This window comes from Adiantum capillus-veneris, chromosome 16, assembly GCF_014529385.1.
Source record: "Adiantum capillus-veneris isolate H3 chromosome 16, ASM1452938v2, whole genome shotgun sequence".
NCBI lineage: Eukaryota > Viridiplantae > Streptophyta > Polypodiopsida > Polypodiales > Pteridaceae > Adiantum > Adiantum capillus-veneris.
Genome location: NC_140946.1, coordinates 111,248,903 through 111,269,751, shown reverse-complemented (window position 1 = coordinate 111,269,751; position 20,849 = coordinate 111,248,903). Strand labels below are relative to the sequence as shown.

Sequence of the window (20,849 nt, the reverse complement as noted above, 5' to 3'; positions counted from 1 at the left end):
TGAACTATGGGACCAAATGAACATGTCACGTGGTGTGAGTGGAGTTCATAAGCGACTCTCGATGCTCAAAAATGGCTGAAATGAGCGTCGCAATAGAGAGACCACATCGTGGTTGGGAGAGGAAGGTATGTAGGGAGAGATCATGGCTGAATATATAGGGAAAAGAGGACCTAATGTGGTCAAAAGCTGAGCACTCAAGTAGTATGTGGTACTCACTCTCTCGCACTTGACGAGGGCATAAGGTGCAAAGTCGATGACACTCCTCGCCAGTGCCCCAACGTCCTGTCTCGCAGCGTAGAGAATGGGAGCTAAGACGAATGGAGGCAATGGTGCGGATCGCACTCAACGGGATGGGATCAAGGATGTAGGAATGGGTTCGGTTACCTCGTTCCGAGAAGAAGAGAGATTTGTAGTTTGGGGCAACGTGTGTGGTGTAATGGCTGAAGCGAGAACCTCTGGATTTCTCCCAAGCCGTGATACATTGGCGTTGTAAGAAGGCCTCATTAACTTGGGAGTCGATCGACGCATCCTTGACCAAGTGACATGCATCCCATCTTCCAAACCATTTCTTGATATCAAGCATCCACCCCGAACTTAGTATTTTGCTCTTGCATGTCTTTTGAACCATTTGACTTGCTTCATATGCGATTCTAGGAAGTCGATGCAAAGGGATACGTTGTGTCTTATGCATGTACTCCACAACCCTTTGCATGCCCAAGACCTCAATGGGAAGCAATCCGGACTCAAGAAGTAAGAGCATGTAGGGTGTTTGTGTCTTGACTTGGAGAGAGAGAGAGAGAGAGAGAGAGAGAGAGAGAGAGAGAGAGAGAGAGAGAGAGAGAGAGATGTAGTCAAATTTTGAGCGCTAGTACCTACATGGCACTAGCGAGTGTGGTTGGTTTTATTAATCTTCAAATTTTTAATGGCAAGCATTGTTGCCACATAGGCAGCAACGCTCAAAATTTATCATCACCCAAGAGAGAGATGAACGGGGGAGCATGGAATCTCTTATGAAATCTCCTCCATTCCTGTGCACCGCTTCCACCCCACGACTCATTTATAGCAGAGTCTACTGCAGCACAGTTGGAGGTTGCCATCTTAAGTCACTTGGCACAGGCCACAGACCTAGCACTCTGCTCTAGTGCCTATTGATGTAGAACTTCAAAGTCTTCATTTGCGGGACACCAAACAAAGCTTGAGACTCTCATCTTGCATTTGTCTTCAGCCATTGGATTGGGTAGTGCCTACGCAGTAGTTTCCATGCCAAAACCCGTCATTCAATTTATGAAAGGCGTCGAACGAGTAAATTGTTCTTAATGTTTCTAAAGATGGGACCAGTGGAGTTGCAACTTTCAGGTTTGAGCAACCGTTCGTTTTTTTTGTTGCTTGAGAGTTGAGGGACATCACATGACTTTTCATGCAAGACGAAGAGGGTTTACTTTCAACATTCAATGTTAGTGCCAAGTTTGTTAATGGAAAACCAAGGCTCGATACACCTAATCTATAAGTGACACAATGCCAAGTTTGTTAATGAAACAAGTGATAAATCACAAGGCCTGCCGTTTGGAGGTATGCTAGCTAGAGCTCAACCTTCATTGCTATTTTCATTTCTTTGTCGAATTCACAATGACAATTCTCAGACTTTAGCTGCAAAATTAAATATTTTTCAACTGAAAGACAACTTTTGACTATAAAATTGAAAAGCTTTTACAAGAATGCATGTCAGTTGTAGGCAGTCAAGAATTCTATCCCCTTATACAGGGGATTAATGTATAAAATCATTAATGTATCTTTGCATCACGGTCTCCTCCTTTAATTGCCATTTTACGAGTCTCACCAAACCAACACGATGATGGCTTTTTAACCCCATCAACAATTATTCTTACCCCTCTAATTTGTGGAATTTCCAAAATACCTCTCAAATTTCAAAAATTCCTACAATGCATCCAATATTGTCAACTTTCCAAAATGTCATTATTTTCCAAAATTTCCAAAATACCCTGATTGCGAGATTAAATTTCTCCAAACTTAAAAATATCATAGCTTCTCCAAACTAAAAAATATCACAGCTTTCCAAAAGGAAACTGATTTTCTATAAATGCAAGAAGATAAAACTAGAATTTGGATTGGTGTTTTTTCCAATAAACCTTCGCTAGCTTTTACCCTTCTTTGGCAGATCATACATTTGATGCACCCAATTAGGTACATGCTAAATATATGCAAGCATTGTGTGAAGCTAGGATCATTTGAGATCACAATTATCGTTGCGCTTAGCGCGCTTAGATATAAATGCAAACTAATTGGCAAAACTTGGCAAAGAGACACGACTCAAAAGTCTGTTGTTGAGGATGGCCCGAGCTGCCATGGCTCCCAAAGAATGTTGGATTTGAGGAGAGAACATTAATGGGGGCGAGGGCAAACGTCTGGTCATCCCCTTAAAGCGCTCACTTGGTCTATCAAAATGGTGCTATAGGAACAACAGAAAGCTGCCCCACAGGAGCAGTACATTTGCACCATGTTGGAAATGACCCTTTTTGGTATCATGATAATACAACCTTGTGAGTCTCGAAGTTCCAAGTGTACCATGTATCTATACTAATAGATAAAGGGGGAGGGGATTCCAATTCCCCCCTGACACGCGTCAACATGAGATCAATCCGGTAGTGTCGCCTGCAGGTCCGGGAAACACAGTGACGCAGGAGAGAGAGAGAGAGAGAGAGAGAGAGAGAGAGAGAGAGAGAGAGAGAGAGAGAGAGAGAGAGAGAGAGAGAGAGAGAGAGAGAGAGAGAGAGAGAGAGAGGCGGCGAAGCCGCCGGCCACACTAGTAGAGCATAAAAAACCCCCCACATCAAACAGCCACCTGCAATTCTCAAGTTCCACGTGTACCATGTATACAGCATAAAAAAACCCCCACATCAAACAACCACCTACAATTCTCCTTGCCTTGACAAGGGAATTGTCCTTTCCCAAAAGAACTGCAATTCCGGCTGTTGGATCATCTTGTTTTACCCGCGACTCACCTACCAACACCTAGATTATGCAAAAAATTTGCAATTATACAAAGCAAATACTCTATCATAAAAGGCATATACAAAGCTTTTCACATACTGCTTGACTCCTGTATTTTGGAGTAGAGTAATGTCCTATGGAGTAAAAAGCCCTGACTCTCCAACCACCTAGATAATGAATCAGATTAGACCATATAACCATGGAATTTCCCATACATTGTACAAAAACGGTGGTGTGATATTTTGAGGGGGAAGAGACAGAGAGAGATCTGTTTAGCTTTTAGGGGAGGGAGACGCCTGGGCGAAGAGCGCATGAGAATGCGAAGATTCTGAGGTGTCTTCTATGAGTGTGTGTGTGTGTGTGTGTGTGTGTGTGAGAGAGAGAGAGAGAGAGAGAGAGAGAGAGAGAGAGAGAGAGAGAGAGAGAGAGAGAGAGAGAGAGAGAGAGAGAGAGAGAGAGAGAGAGAGAGAGAGAGAGAGAGAGAGAGAGAGAGAGAGAGAGAGCTTATTGCCGCTGCACCCTGCAGGAAGAAACCGCAAAAGAGAGTTTAAAGGGGAGAGGGGACTTTTAAGCAAGGAAAAGAAAGGAAATCATCCCCCGAGTGTAACAAGCCCATTCCGCAGGGCGATAGAATTAGCAGGCAGCTCTAGCCGAGGCCCAAGTCCCCCTTTCTAGAAATGGAGACTGCGAGACTCAAGAAAATATAACCTGGAAGTCGAAGGCAGCCGCCCCATAATCCATTGGCGTAGCTAGAATTTGCAAGCTCAGCCGTTGCGTGAATCGTCATGGCTCATAAGGCATGCTCGCGCTACTACCACCGCCACATTGCCTAGTGCTCTTGCATGCATAACTTCATTTGCTGCTAATACTCCTCCTACTCATGCTTTGCATACGTCCCCCGCTTCATGAAACTGAGGCCCTTGTCACACATGGACAGCGGCCATGCATGACCTGGAGCTCTATGGACGCAGACCTTTTCATAACCAGAACGCATGTCCGAGCACAAAGGTCAGACAAGGCGGCAGCCAACTAGAGACTCTCCTCAACAGCAGTTCAGCCAATAGGCAACTCGTCTCCTTGCTCGGGCGAGAGCAGGACGGCTTGGGGGGGTCGCCCGTGAACCTGGAGGGTGCAACCATGACCTGGCTGCCACTCAGCTGCAAGGCGCGATGTCCTCCAGCAACGTCTGCTTTCAGCCGCAGTTTTGTAGGTGGAGAAATCCCTCGATCTCTTGCCAACAACAGCCCTGACTAGCAATCTGAACCTTCTAATTAGGTGAATGGGCGCATGGGTAAGAGAAAAGCGACATGAGAGCCTTGTCAGGCATATGATTGAGAAAGAGAAGGGCGTAAGGGTTGCTGACGCAAGAGGTTCTGGCAGATTCCCCTCAATTTCTCTACAGACGTTGTCATCGCCATGCCCTGCTCGCTCGTGTTAGGAATGGTTTCATTCTTCTTCCCTCCTGCCATCGCACGCCACCTTAACTTGAGGGGAGCTCTATCGAGAGTCATATATTCGAGAGGGGAGCGCATGAGAGAGGGACTGAATTGTTGGCGAACGCATTAGAGCTCTGCCGAGAGAGAGGATTGCCATAGCCAGGGCTAGACTATGGTGAGGGACCCAAGATACTGCTGCTTGATGAAGCCACCAGTGGCTTTAGATAGTAGTGCTTTAGATAGTGGAGCTGAGCTTCATGTACAAAAGGCACGTGTGTGCCAGAGAGGAAAGGAGTAAGGCCTCGTCCATCTTTTTCCTTCAAGCTTTTTAATTTCGGGAGCCAACTAATAACCCTTACCTTTTCAACCTCTCACTAATGAACCATTTTATGAATAATAAGTGCCCACTACCACCTGAAATTGGAAACAATAAAATCAATTGGCTACTTTTGGTTGTGCAACAGGCTCAAGGCTAAGTTGAGACACAGTTGAGACACACTTTTCCGGGACACTCATTCTCTCTCTAGATTTATAGTTGCAAGCATTTATAAGATAGTAATAAATATATAGTATCTATCCCACCATACTCAGTAATGAGTGCCCACTACCTTACTCATCTATCAAAAAATTGTGCATTTAATCATATCACATAGTGGTTCTTGATATAAATCCACAAAATGAACAAAATAAATGAAAAATATTATAGTCATCAAAAAGACATTGCATCTCTATAGCCTTTGCCCTTTGGGCATGCCAAAAACTCCAACGATTGAGGCTCTATACATCTTGTCTTTAAGTGACATGGGTGTGTGCCTTGGAGGAGACAAGCATGGATTCAAGTTTTTCACGATGAGTTGGGAAGAGTGATCCATGCGAATCAATCGTTGACCGTAGATCCCATCGATCTCACCTGTGTCACTTAGGTCGAGGCTTGGCACATAATGAGAACATTGAAGGACTTGGAGAGATTCATGCACTTCATGGAGAGATATCCCAAAGCCAACGGTCTTGGATTTGTGAAGAAGTGACAAGCAGAGCTTGTGTTTTTTGACATCCTTTTTGCACCTTGTGCCTTCATAGCTCAATTTTAAGAGGACTATATATATATATATATATATATATATATATAAAGAGAGAGAGAGAGAGATGTATAGAGGGAGACTGGATAGAGGTAGAGAAGAGAGGAAGAGGTAGATTGAGATGGAGAGAGAAGGGAGATATAGAGAAGAGTATGGAGCGACCTTTTATTGCTAAAAATGGTAATTAAAGCAATAACCAAAAAAAGCTCGCTCCAAAGCTCGTTTGGAGGGAGACTTTCTTGGTAAAAATGGTAATTAAAGCAATAACCAAAAAAAGGTCGCTCCAAACCCCTACTCCTAGGATGAGACCACCGTTGCACTCCAAAGGGCGTGAATCTCGTTCATTGGAGAGACATATTTGTAAACTTGGCAAGTTTATTAAACCCGGGCAAACTCGCGAAAACAATTTTTGAATGTTTTTACTCATGCTCATTTTAATGAACGCTACACGCACACATGGTAGCACAGGTCATGGATTTGAGGCTCATAACTCCCAATGCAGCCCACGAGACATAGCTTTTGTTGCAGTCTCAAATGCTCTCGAGATTTGTGCACGCAAGTTTAGCCGTTGATCCCATCACTTGAGATGATCAACAGTGCGTGCGTCGTGTGCTTTCGTGGGGAGGGTGAGCAAACTTAGACAAAAAAAGTAAACTCGAACCCATCCAACGGACCAAAAGCATTGTGCCCCAGTTTGTTGATCCCAACGCTAGGGTTTCATTTAGGATCCCGACTCCCCTTGGCACTAAGTGACACCTATATTAAATGCAGAGAGAGGGGGGGGGGGGGGGGGGGGGGGGTGTTGATGGGATCGACAGTCAGGCTGGGTGTGGAATCTCGAGGCGCGCTAAATCTGGCAGTGGGAAAAGCGAGGTGCGTCGTCGAAAAAGCAAGGCGCATTAAACCTCGCCAGCGGAAAAAACGAGGCACGTCGAGGAGATTTGAACCCGAGACCTCGCAGTCCGAGTTTAGGGTCACATGGGCTAACCACCTCACCCACACATGCATTGTGTATGTACTAACGTTTTTACAACGTTACATTGTAAGTAAACATGCATTGTCCAAGCTGTCCAGGTTTAGTTTTTGATTTGATATTTGCAACTGCAATCTTCCCGACTTTCGTGCGTGAACTTCTCCGTTGTTGATACCATTGCCTCCGCCTCTTAAACATAGGTGTTACTTAGTGCTCAGGCCGTCTCCCGGCCTCATGACTAAGGAACATGGGGTCTTGAATGAAGACCCCATGATGGGATCCATGTAGGAGAACTCCACGCACAAAAGCAAAGGCTCGCGATGCCGTTCGATTTTTTTTAAAATAAACTCGGACATCCTCACCTTAAACTCGGACAAGCATAAGTATACGTGAAGACACTTTCTCTTCAGTGAAATGCATACGTGCACTCGGTTAGAGCACGAGGCTGCCACATCACCCGTCTAGGTTTGAGAGCAGTGGCCATCATACGCTGCCAAAATTCCTGTCGCCGTCCGATGTCCTGCCGTCAGTTCCATTTTAAGGTCACGTGCCACGGGGTCTCCACGTGTTATTATATGCTGCTGATGCGCCTTCTGTCCGACTCCGCATTTTGAACAGTTGAGCTCGCTCGGTCGCTCTCCTTTTAAGTTCTGTCCCGTCGGACTCCCGCCAGAACATTTTGAACAATCTCCGTAGCGAATGGAGGAGGGGGCTGAAGATGATGAGCTCTGGCAGATGAGAGCGAACCGCCTTAAAGATCGCCTCACTCTCTCGGTCATACGCATCGCAGAAGCTGAAGGTGCACACACACACACACACACACACACACACACACACACACACACACACACAAGCTGTTTTACAAATTCTAACTCCTGTGCTTGTACAGCGGAAAAGAGTAATCTTATCATTTCAGCACCTGTTATGACAGCTGTGGCAGACTTGACTTTCAAGTACGCAGGTTTGTTTGATGTTCGTTTGGTTGAGAGAGGTTAATTTTTTTAACATCTCTTAGGGCCAAAGGGAACTGCCCTCTAGACAAAGTTGTGAAGTAGTGTCTTTGTCATCTCGCTGTCATGGAAGACAATAAGTATCTGACACAAAATGGCTATGGATGTGTATGGTGATTTCAAAATATGAAAGGGATGGTGCTGTAAGACAAGCATCTTTGTCATCCAGATTTCATAGGTACAAGAAAAGTAAGTGTATCATAAAATTATTGTGGATGTGGATACAAAATAGCATTTGGGGACGGTGGTAATGTTGAAGCATAGCGAAAGGGATGTGGACATGAGGGCATGGGTGTATCAGAGAGGTGGGAAGGTAAAAGAAAATGAGAGAGAGAGAAAATGAAATGAAATGTTATATTAAACGTCTTCAGAGGGCCAAAATGACCTATGAGACCAATCTGATACAATCTTGGTCGATCTAATACAATGTGTGGGTACAAAAATAAAGTGAAGTAAAGTGAAAAACTAAAATCTTAACTGCTAGATGTGAACTAAGCAGCTAGCTGGAATTGTGTAGGATATGAGTAGGGGGGGATATAATGGGTGAGAGCTGATACAAAGGTTGATACAAGATGAGCAGGATGTATAATCCTCAACAGAGCTAAATCATAGGAGATCCATCATCGTTCATTGGCGGATCTCATCAATCTCCTCCATGGTAAAGAGTCTGACCGTTTGTTGTGCATGTCGGGCCAAAGTGATCCGAATCCTCTGATGTAGCCTCCATCGATTCTGTGTAGTCCTCCGTAGTCGTGGGTGTCTAGATCTCCCTAGCTCGGCCACTCGATAAATAAGCGTGCCTCTGGTGTGAGGAGAATGTGAACTTTGCTGTGTTCGTTGCCCCTATGGTTGCCTAGTGTCCACTCTAAAGAAGTCTGTGATCCGTCTCTGAGATTGGCTAGCCTCTCCTCTCATCAGGCTCTCTCTGTCTTTGCGCAGTAAAAACACACTCAAGTTGATCTTGTGTAAATTAAAACATGTCTATATTCTATTAAAAACAATGGTCAAATGTCTACCCTCAAAATATGATTCTTCATGTCAAAAGAATTTGGAAGTTGTCGACCTTCTACTTGTAGCCTTTCAATCATAAGTGTAGCCTCTCCATGCAAGTGAGCCCAATAGGTTTCCTTTTTCATGTAACTTCTAAAAAGCTTGTAGTTACCAAAATGAAGATATTGTGGATCCTTAGACTTAGTGGGACTCATGAGGTGCAAAATTATCTTCTTTCTAGAATAAATAAGAACAACATATCACTTAATCATATAGAAAAATGAAATGGCACGTGAAAGCGGCCTCGTATCTCATGGTAAACTGGGCAGTGGCATGTGTAGTGCAACTCTTCTCAGGCTCCATGTGACATAGGGAACATGTCCTTGCCTCTGCTGGTACTCCGCTGTATCTACCAGTCTCACGATCCGAAGCTAGTGTGAAGATGGGCGGACAATAGCACATCGTATCCCATGAAATAAGTGGGTGTCCATGTATCTGGGCCTAGTCACAAAACCATCCTCAGTAAGCTAGAGAAGATGCTCTCTATAGAAAGCCATCTTCGTGCCCAACTCCTGAGTTGGCTGTATCCAAGTCCTCATAGTATCTAGCTGAATTAGGTCTTGGCGGATGAGCCTGGTTATCTCGGGCTGTGTAAGGCGGTGCATCCAATGAGTACATCCAATGAGTACTGGAAGGGGGGCAATCTGTCCATGTTGAACCCATGTACCTGAAACTATGATGTCATCTCCATAGTCACAAGGGACGCATTCCGGGACAGGAAACGGGGCTCAAATAGATTTTTATTGTAAAAAAGAGGGCGGGACGGAAAAGTGGGGACGGGAATCCCGAAAAAGGGCGTCCCTTGTGACTATGGTCATCTCCCCATACCAGCATGCTGTCTCCCTGCAAAGCTAATTGTTGAGAGGACTCAAGTGCTAGGCAAGCATATCTGTCTCTAGGGAGGTCCCACAAGCGGTGTAAAAAGGAGACTGATTTGGTAAGCGCCTCAACCACTAGTGGGCGGGCAGCTAGCTTTGATCGAATAATGTCATGTGGTATTGAAGCCTTGGCTCTAATAAGCCGCGAGATCATAGAGACTAGTCGGAGATCAACACAATATCACCAGCATATAACAATAGTGGAATCCTTGTCCCTGCCAACTGTGCACCTCTATCACCCTCTCTCAATATAGTCAAAAACCTCAACCACATACATTCCAAATAGAGTAGGAGAGTGCGGGCAGCCCTGCTTCACCCCGATAGTGGAGTGAACTAATGTAGATAACCCCTCTGGCCCTCTGGAGTGCGTACATGCCCCACTACTGACCTGTATAATGCCATTATCCCCCAAGTCAGCTCTATGGGTACTCCCATCTCCTATAGTCTCTGCACATCAATCTAGCTCTTGGCACTGTGCCAAATGCTTTGCGGAAGTCCACAAAGCTACAATAGATCCGTCTCCCATGTCATCTGCCCTCTTCAATAATGGTTCTAAGTGTCAGAATGTGATCAAGAGAAGGAAAACCTCTCTTGAACCTTGCTTGCCCGAGTGCCCGTATACCCTCCCTCTCTGCCCATTTACTCAGCTGCTGCTCAAGAATGGATGCGTACAACCGTGCCAATGTGTGTCCAATCATGATCGTGCGATAATTCCCAAGCTCCATAGGCTCTTCTGACTTGAAGATAGGTACAATAGTAGATAAATCATAAAATCCAAGTATCAGGCAAACCCTCACACATGGCATGGTTGAACATCACTGCTAGAAGCTCTGCGAGCAGATCCCTGACATGTACAAAATGCTCAGCCACTAAGCCATCATGATCGTATGCTCTTCCAGTCCTCATCCCCTCATCCTTTCAATGGCCTTCTTCACCATCTCAGCGGTGAAAAAAGCACGTGTGTGGGCATGGCTCGGGGGGGTTAGGAAGAGGCGGTTGTCCAAGAACTGTGTACAGAGATGACGCATACTTGCCCCAGGCCACCGTAGAAGTAATGGCAGGAGGGGAGGAGTGCTCATGAAAGAGTCGCCATGCCTCACTTGAGTCCCGACTCAAGAATAGTTGATATAGATCCTGTTCTAGTCGAGCCAAAAATACCTTCTTCTTCCTCCGAACTAGGCAACCTGTGACTGTTTATGAGTGATGTCCCCCAAAAGCACCTCCCTCTGAAGCCCGACTCTCGTCTCGCGGCACTCCTCATCTGTCACGTGACACATCCAACCCTATGTGTCCGTGGACAAGCTACAGCACGACAAGGGTTCCGTCAGTCCAGTCAGTCTATATTAGCAAGTGTTCTGGCACTTTTGTGAGTCTGTTTGCAGACCGTGCATGCCAAGGCACTTAGTGTAGATGCATATCCTCAAGTTGCACACAACATGATCATAAGCATTCCCATCAGAATCCTTCAAGGAATTTTCCAGTGCATTTAGCCTATTTTCCCTATTTTTGACATTGATCACTTATTATTTTTAAGTGATTTTTGTTGGAAAGTAGGTAGGGCAAATTGAGTAAGTTTGTATATAAGCAAACCTAGACTAGCACTAATTGGTAGAAGAGGCAGCAGGAGCCCAAGCTCAACAGGCAACTTCTCAGCAAGAACCCCCTTGGTGGCGATTTCCGTCCAAGCAGAAGACTCCCCATGCTAGCGTTTTTCTCCAAGCATCCATCGCCGGCATAACCTCAACTTTGGCGTTTTTCCCTCCAAGCAAACATCGCCAGAGATCCTCAGGCATAGCGTTATCATCCTAGCTTCATCGCCAGCAGATCCCAGCCTCTAGCGTTTTCCAGATTTGCAGCCCTAGCGTTTTTGGAGCCCATATCGCCCTTCCATTGCATGGCGATTTTCAGCCCTAAAGATCAACAGTTTTCAGCCCTAAAGATCATCAGTTTTTAGCCCTAAGAACCATCAGATTTTAGCCCCAAGTACCCGCAGGTTTTCAGCCATAAAGACCAGCAAAGGCAGCGTTTTCTCTTGCGTTTTCAGCCGCAGCAGAATTCAGCCTATCAGCGTTTTTGGACAGCAGATAAAGAGTAGCAGATTTCAGCCCTTAGATCGGTCTCGCCATCCCCGTCGTCGTCATCGATCTAGCCTAGACCTGCATCAGTTTCATGCATACACTTTGTACCAGTTTGTGCAATCAATCGTAGACCACTCTCGTTGGCGCCAACGAGAGTGGGGCCTTCATAGGAGGGTTTTACAACGTCTCTGGTGTCGTATTCTCTTCTCTCTCTATCTCTCAGTCTCATACACTTTCACACACAGTGTCCATTCACTTTGTTTGTGTCCATTGCACTCTCTCATTAAGAACGGAAGGCTCTACCTTACATAAGAACGAAAAGGAACCTTGAGCACAGTTCGGAGCACTCATCTTGAGCAAAGTTCAAACATTCATTCCGCTGCACCTAACATCATCATACGAGCCGTTTTAACTTTTGGGGCATGCTCCTAGAACGCCGTCTCTGCTCAGGCTGGGTGTGTGGGTATGTCTCTGCTGTTGCATCATGCAATGTTTGTGTCAATATAGTAGTAAGATCCTCCAGAGGTCGCCCTGGCTGCTATATGTGGTATGTGTGCTACACTAAACTGGAAAGAGATGGTCATCGACACAAGGGCATGATCTACTACCACACCAACAAGTCTAGGTCCAACTGTGAGGTCCTGGATACTAGAGATAAAGCTCGGCTACGCCATGAAAATAATCCATTGTGCTGGCTCCATGTCTGTATGGAATGCATGTAAAACCTCCCGCAACAAGAAATCTCTGTAGGCCATTCAAAATGGCCAATCCATGTGTAGTCCCCATGTCTATCAAGTGCCATCCATACTCGGTATGCTCCACATCTTGTGATATTCTAGATAGGCCCATCTCTGCAACAGCTCCCTCAGCATCTCCTCTGAAGTATCATAAAATACTGTTTGGTGATGGACAGTCCTAGCATTGAAGTCCCTCAGGATGATAATGTCACCACCCTTGGAGAACTCCCATATGTCATCATCCAAAATAGAAAAGGGGGATTGTCCTCTAGGTGGTGCATATAGTGACATACTCGAAGGAAAGTAGTAAATAGCAATGTAGAGGTATCTGCCTGTCTTTGCCCTCAGTCTTACCCATATGTACCTAGCCTGCTCATCCCTGCAGGCTATATGTATCAATGGCTACAACTCCTCCTTGAATAAGACTGCCACTCCCCTTGAGCCCCATAGAGAGAGAGAGAGAGAGAGAGAGAGAGAGAGAGAGAGAGAGAGAGAGAGAGAGAGAGAGAGAGAGAGAGAGAGAGAGAGAGAGAGAGAGAGAGAGCGTCTTGTGAGCCATCTATGTAACCTTGTATACAAGAGAGCACTTGGATTGCCTAACTCTTCAAGAAGCACATTCTACTCAATAATGTGGAATATGGACAGTCAATGCCCAAAAATAGTGTCGTCAATAACCAACCAAGTAGTGATGTGATTGTTGTTTGTGGTCATTGTAGTGTGGGAGTGGAACTCCGCCGCTCTGTCTCTCGTGTGGATTCTCTTTGTCTTTCTATTCACTTGTTTGAAGTGCTAAACATTTGTCTCAATCTATTCTTTTCAGTTGGCATGTGGTGCTCGTTCCGTTATAGTGGTATTAGAGCTTCAGTCTTGTGCTTTTCTGAAAGTATACTGGTCCTCTCAAGAACAGATAGAGCAAGATGGCGTTTTTGGGCTCCTCAAAGTATCTGCAATTTCTCTCGCGACGAGCTTCACCACATAGTCTCAAAGCATTCTCAGCAAAATCTTCGAGTTCTGCAGAGCTCTCAATAGTACTTGAATTACATGTTGCCGTTTGTGTTGCCTTTGATTGTTCCTCCTCTGGCACTAGACTGCACACGGGCTTCAAATTGACAACTTACCTAGTCTTTGATTCCGATTGGGGGAGTTTTTAGGAATATGGCTCAATCACTTGCTGATGTGTACTCAGTGTAACCGCCTCCTCTATCGTCGTTGCCACCACCTCCCTCTCCTCCACGTGGATACAATGGTTGGAGTCCGTATGATCTCCCCTATTATTATCCACATCCTAGGGTTGCACCAAATCAACCAAAAGATTTCAAGGATGGGGGAACTACAGTCAAATTTGTCACTTTTTTTGGAGTGAAAGATAGGAAGAAAGCCTTGCATTTCTTACAACAATTTGAAAACATCTATACCTTGGGGAATTACACAAAAGAATCAAAGATCACTCGAGTTGGAACTTGGGGGGATTTTTTAAAGGTAATGCTATGCAATGGTGGAGTTTAATTGCTATGCAATGGTGGAGTTTAATTGCTACTCAGCCGCATACTCCAAGGACTTGGCATATCAAGAATATTTTTGCACGAAGCTACATGACCTTTTTATTCGAGGTACAAATTCTGTCAGAATGGGGCAACTTGAAAATGCTTGCCACTAAAACCATGGAAGACTACAACCAAAGGTTCCTTGATGTTTACCTTCCGGTGTCTTTCTTTAAGCTGATTCCCATGGAGAAGCAATGCGAGTGCTATACAATCGGACTGCCATCACCATTACTTTTCTAAACAAGTATCTACTATGCAAGAACTCATGAACCATGTTGCGGTTGGTTACAAACTTATGAAAGGAAAATTGGAATTTGTTACAAAAGCACAACCGACGACGCTCAGAATCCTCGACCCCAACGAACCACTCCTTGGGATTTTGGTGAGAACTCAACTCAAGTAACCAGACCTCATTTGACTTAACACCAACGAGACGCCCTACTCCAAGAAGGACGATGCTTTGAGTGCTTCTAGACAGGACACATGTACAACAATTGTCCTACGAGAAGGGATACGCTACCAAAACCACCACCTCCAAAGAGAGACAAAACTGCGGTGGGACTTGACCCTGTCATTTATGGCATCGCTCTAAAAGGTTCCAACAAACTATGCAAAGCTTACGGAAAGATGAATGGCTTCTAGGCACTTATCTTCTTTGACCTAGGAGCCATTGAAAATTTTATCCATCCCAAATTCGTGAAAGAGATGGACTTTTGAGTATGATCAACTTGCTGGAGAACTTGACGCCGAGCTAGCCATTGGGCAAACTCAAAAAGTTGTCTTGCTCATTGGTGCTCTTTTGGTCGCCATCCAAGGGTACTATGGCAAAGCATATTTTCACATCATGAAGTTGGGCAATTGTGATGCTCTTTTGGGCATGTCTTGGTACGACAAAAACAATGTGACCATCCATATTTGAAACCGCACTATCACTTTGCAACAAAACGACAAGCTAGTCGTTCTTTTTGACTAACAAAAACCAATCCCAAATGATTTTAAGATTGAATTGTATTAAGATACTCTTTTAACTTAGTTTGACAATACTGTTATTGTTTGAAATAGAAATAAATTGCTTTGAACATGTTATGGTGCTGATTTTAGAATGCTTGGTTTTTTATGTTGTCTTCTGAATATCTTCGGCTCTGGCTTTCCTGAGAAGAGTGTTCTTGTTTGATGTGGAATCTTTGAATGACATAGGCCGGTGGTTTGGAGAGCGTCTAGTTGTATGTTGGAAAACCTCTGAACGACGCAGCTTGGTGGTCTGGGGAGCGCTTAGTTGTATTTGGAGCCTTGAAGCAACGTAGATTGCGGTTTGGGGAGCGTTTGGTTGAATCAGTCCTCTAAGCTCATGGCTTGGACCTCTTTAGGTCATTTGCGAGGGGGGGGGGGGATGAGGAGGTAGTCGTCGAGTATCTTCATGCCTAAGACCGTCTTCTTGGGAGGAGTGCTCAGTGGTGCTGTTTGTTGTGCCTTGTAACATGCATATGTAAACATCTGTGTTGCAATGTAATGTGTAACAAACTTGGACACCCCAAGTCAATATTCTGCCGCGACACAACAGAGATTCACTCACAAACAAAAGAGACTCGACACGGCCCGCCGTAGTTCTGTGCCAAGAGATATTGGCCCCAAAGACCGGCGCCCCTTTCGGTATTTATTTTTATATTAATCTGTGAACAAAGTACAATTGAGCCCGTCGGTGCTCGCTCTCAGACTCTGTGCCAGATGCTCTGAGAAATGAGCCCCTAAGGCCACTTATGAAGAGTTTACAAGGGTTGCAAAGCCCCAAAACCGTTAAACTTTTAAAAGCAAACTATCCCAAAAGTTGCTAGTGCTAAAAACGGAATTCCGTACAACTGTCCGTAAAATGCGGAACTTATGTACAGTCAGCGTAAAAAGCGGGATTCCATACGCTGCTGCCACCTCATAGAATTGTATGGACATCATGTCATAGAGAGAGGGTATTTCAATAGCATTGTATGGCTAGGGCAATCCCATCAACATGTTGATGGAGATGAGGATAGGGGCTGATAAAACATAAACATACCCATGACTCTTGTCAGAGCAGTGGAATTGAGAGAATAGGTAGTATTGAGAATTCACACTTCCACAATCCCTTGTTCTTTCCTTGCGTTAATGAATGCAACTTTGTGTTATTCATAGTTCTTTTTAGTTATTTGAGAGAGAGTTAGAAAGATGAGATAGAGAGATAGAGAGAGGAGAAAGGCGCAACGATGAGGTCCCAACCAGCCCTCTCTCCACATCATGACTGATGTGGTATTTGCTTTAGATTGCGAAAATGGAACGTACACCAATGCAATACCTCAATAAAAGACTCGATTTGACTTAATGAATGAGGTAGCCGCTTTAACTCTTGGAAATGAAGCACCTGCGGGGCTGATTTGGTGCACCTTTGTATTTTGGCTCGATGTGGGTTGTTGAGAGGATTTAAGGGCTGAATGCTAGCTGCAAAAACGCAGATCTGCAATGCTACAAATTTGTGCAAAGCAAGGCTGCAAAACGCAGCAGATGATGGCGTAGGTGATGGGCAGTAGGCTAAGCACAACTTGTGAGTGATGGGGCATGAGGGAGTGGGCAATAGATGGCTGCCAGGAGTGGGCGACTTCGCATCTCCCAACTTGGGAATCCGGTTGTTGCAGGAATCCTTCAATTTAGATCTAGTCGAATGAGGACGTGGTGCCAGTTGTCCACTCTCTTTGAGGCTCCAAACTTGCTTTATCCGTTGTCTCCAAGCAACTCCTACGACGAGGCACCTCTTGGGGTGGGTAGATTCAATGGGACATATAAACCCATTTCATGGGTATGAAACGCATAACCTCGAAACTTGTGAAACAGTTCGGCAAAACCTAAGAAACTCGCAACCTCCATGAAAATACAAAAACTGCTCTTGTATGGTATCTAAAGTTGTCGCATGCACATGTTTCATCGACTTGCAGAGCCAATTTTGTACATAGTAGTGTCTTAGAGCTGAGGGGATTTGGTACTGGCAGTTTTGTGAGCCCCTTGCATAAATGGCTTGTACATGCGTTTGATGTTGGGCAGCTAGCATTATGAGCATGTAGATTTTGTATCATCATCATTGCATGAGCATTGAGGTACAGTTCTTGTGCTTATGCAATTCAGATTACGGAGTGGGGGGCCCTTGACTGAGTTGCTTGGGAACCCATCACATTGAAGGATATGTCACACACTCCCTACGGATGCCATGTAGGGGACAAGGAGTCGTCGCTGTGATATATCGAGAGGAACTCAGAAAAATGATCACAATTTGCAAGACAGATCCTCATAACCGGTACATATCTATCAAGTTTGACACAAAACCTAAACCTATGTTCATTGCTGGGTGCTACATCCCCCATAGAGAGTCACCATTTATGGTGCTTTCAATGTAGAGAAGAATTACCCTTTTGAGGATCTGTATGCCGATACCCATGCCTATGCACAAGAAGGGATGATTATGCTTATTGGTTACATGAATGCCCGCATAGCATATGCGCAAATGCAAATGGTGGATCTCATGACACCTCCAATGCTTGAACATAATGAGATACTAGATCCCACATGGGAGAGATGTTCGAAAGATCTCATTACAAACCCGCAAGGTATTGCATTGCTCAGTATGATGACATCCTTACAACTAATCGCCGTCAATGGAACAAGTAAGTTTGATAAATCGGGAGAATGCACATGCTACACGGCCAACAAAGGCATGAGTGTTATTGATTATGTATTGATTGCACATGAGGCATCTCATATTGTAAGTAATTTTACAATTGGGAAGAGGTCACCCAATTCTGACCACACCCCAATCCATGTATGGCTACAAGTTCCCACTCAAAAAGCACAAAAACAGCCCCATGCCCGATCATGGACATACAAAATGCAAGTGGACAAGAAAAGAATGTATGCAAAACATCTAGACAATGCACTTGCTCATATACCCATGCCATCACACATCGAACAAGCATGGCCAATTTTCAAACAAGCTCTATGTGACGCCGTGGAACAAACAATGGGAAAAACGCATCGGCGAGGAAATCATGTTAAAGGGCTACCGCATAACCCATGGTTTGATGAAGAGTGTAAGTATGTAAAAAAACAATTGCAGGCACTGTCAACGACGAACACGGAATGGGAAACTCTATCAAAAGACTACACAAATCTCAAGAGGCGGAAAAGAAGAAACTATGAGCTCCGCATGGAGACACAAGCCATAGCCAACTTCAAGAAAAATCCCAAAAAAGAATGGCTGAAAATAAAAGGACGAAGACATGATATTATGGGGGACATAAGCTCGATGACATGTACATGTATGTGGAACAACTATATGTACATAATAATGCGGAAGAAATGCCACACATGCAAACCGATCTCCATGCCCAAGACCACTTTGATTTTGAAACGGTTAAAAAAGGCATACAGAAACTTGCAAATGGGAAAGCTCCGGACATACTACACTTGAACTTAGAAATGCTTAAATGGTCAGGTATGAGAGCCAGAGAGTGGATACATAGAATGCTAAACCAAGCCATTGTTCAAGGGCTGCCCGAGGATTGGCAAAAAAACTGGATCAAAGCACTTTACAAAAAAGGGGATGTAAATCGGCCTACCAACTGCCGTACCATTATGGTAGGATCTTGCATGGCAAAGCTTTTGGGAAGCATCTTAGAACAAAGCATAAGCACATGGGCGGAGACAAATGGAAAACGAGTAAAAGAACAAGCAGGTTTCCGACCAAAACCTAGCACCATTGATCACCTTGTTTCACTCAGGGTATTAATGGAAGAGAGTCGGCTAAAAGGAAAAACATTATACTGTTGCTTTGTAGATTTCACCAAAGCCTTTGACACGGTCCCGAGAATGGGTATATGGAAAAGGATGGATGCATAGAAGTACCGATGCATCTCAAGAGTGTGGTAGCACATCACTATGACAGAGTCATATGTCAACTAAAAACACACAAAGGATTGTCCAAAGCTTTCTCAAGCAACATGGGGGTCAAACAAGGATGCCCTCTCTCCCCTACTCTTTTTGGACTGTGCATTGATAAAATAGAAAGCTTCCTCCCTCAACTAGAAGGGGATGAACCAGCCATCGGGATGCTTACACTTCTCATGCTCATCTATGCAGACGATGTGGCTCTTTTCGCCCATGACATTACAGCTCTACAGAAATTGGTCGATGCTTTACATGCTTTTTTTGAAAATGTGGGTCTATCAATCAATGTAGACAAAACAAAGTTCATGATTGTAAAGACTCGTAAGATGGATATCCACGCCCCCCTCATGTATCAAGGGAAACAAATTGAGAAAGTCGACAGTTTCAAGTACTTGGGGATTGACATTCCGTGCAACTTTGCTTGGGGACAATGCGCACATAATAGAATTGACATCGGCCATGCCAAGTACTATCAATTTGAAAACATGTGCACACGAGGGAGCATAAAAAGATGGGAGATAAAAGCGACCATTTTTGAGACATGCGTGGTGCAAGCCATCCTCTACGGAGTGGATTCTGGGGAGCAAGCATTTCAGCCCACACATGGAATGAAATTGAAAAAATTCAGAAAAAGTTTCTATATAGACACATGGGGGTTAAAAAGACGACACCATACTCCGTGCTACTCTTGGAGATAGGCAAGAGACCACTAGAAATGAAAGCATTGAAAAGAATGTACACGTATATCATGAAGGTCAAAGCGATGCCTACTACTCGAATCCCCCGCATTGCATGGGAAACGGGATGTGCGCCACAAAAAACAAAGAAAAGCAAATTTTTGTCATCGAGCCTCATACAGGACATTAAGAAATGGTTCGCTAAATGGAATGTAGAGGCATATGTGGACATGCTTATTGAGGAGGGCAAGGAGGGAGAACACATGCTGAATTTTGACATTGCATTACTAAATAGCCTCCACACCAAGTGGAAGACAACGCAACACATCTCGAAATTTGAATACTACTACAAGCATGTCAATACAAAGTATTGGGCAGGCTATAGAACAAACCCAATGGAAGCCCAGGCCCACATACGAACACCCACGCCCCACATGGCACAAAGAGCCATTTCTTTGATGCGCACAAGGTCACATATGCTCAAAATAGAAACAGAGGGTTGGCTGAAAATTGATGCTTCTAAATGGATATGCACATCATGTACAATGCAAGATCCCGAAGATGAAGCACATGTGACATTGGAATGCCCAGAATATGCTCACATCCGGGCTAATTTTCAACCACTCCTAAGCGGTTGCTCTACCTTTGCGGATCTATTATCCAAGACAGACCCCTCCCCTACAGCTCTCAGAACATACCTCACCCGCATACTTGAGCATCAAAAGACACTCATAGGAACACAAAAAGAGAACAACACACACCATACACCCCCGTGAGGGGAGACTATGTATCACTTTGAGGTCCCATGGGTCATTTCTGGCCCCCCGCAGACGTTAATACCAAATCAAATCTCTAACATTATCTTTGTCTGTGTGTGTGTCTATGTCGTTAAATGTCATGAAACACTCCCTAGACGAAGAACCAAAGAGCAAAGTAGTAGTACAAGTTGCAAGGAAGGGGTGTTTGGTGTTTTAGTGTGATATTTACACGCTTATTATGCGTTGCCACTAACATTGGTATGAGAGCTCTTTTCTCTTGAGAACTTTTTCCCTATTGTTGTACTAATCATAACCCAATGTGTTGTCATTCATTGGATTTTCACGGAAGACTCCTCCCACTGTCAAAACTGTGGGACCTGTCATTGCAGTAGGACCTCAGGCCTAGAGCATAGGAAACGCAAACACTGTGTATAGGGTATTGCAGTCATAGTGTGCATGCAAGGAGGTAGATAATGTATTGGAATGAAGGCTGTTAACACCTCAACCACCTTGTAGCGCAAGAAAATGCAATATTGAATGAACAGTTAGGACGATGGCAGCTACGTATTGAGACTCCAGTGGCTTTACTAATGATCAAATTGTTGGTAGAGCTCACTGCTCATGGAATGTAACGTAGTTGTGCAAGATGTTGAACAACTGG

The 20,849-nt window shown here is 44.5% G+C and overlaps 1 protein-coding gene and 1 pseudogene across 3 annotated transcripts in view; both read left to right on the top strand.

The window, feature by feature from the left end:
* Positions 1 to 998: 998 nt before the first annotated feature.
* On the top strand, positions 999 to 5,473 carry LOC147439649 (photosystem II reaction center Psb28 protein-like; annotated as a pseudogene).
* A 1,479-nt stretch (positions 5,474 to 6,952) lies between these two features.
* The window catches only part of LOC147439648 (Histone superfamily protein), a 58,351-nt gene continuing 44,454 nt past the window's right edge, over positions 6,953 to 20,849 (top strand). For 2 of the 3 annotated variants that reach the window (XM_086485463.1, XM_086485464.1), the window contains exons 1-2: positions 6,953 to 7,296; positions 7,387 to 7,458. In XM_086485463.1, coding sequence (XP_086341589.1) covers positions 7,197 to 7,296; positions 7,387 to 7,458 — 172 coding nt within the window. In that variant the 5' untranslated portion in view covers positions 6,953 to 7,196. The remainder of the gene's footprint in view (positions 7,297 to 7,386; positions 7,459 to 20,849) is intronic. The other variant, XM_086485462.1, reaches the window with a different exon arrangement.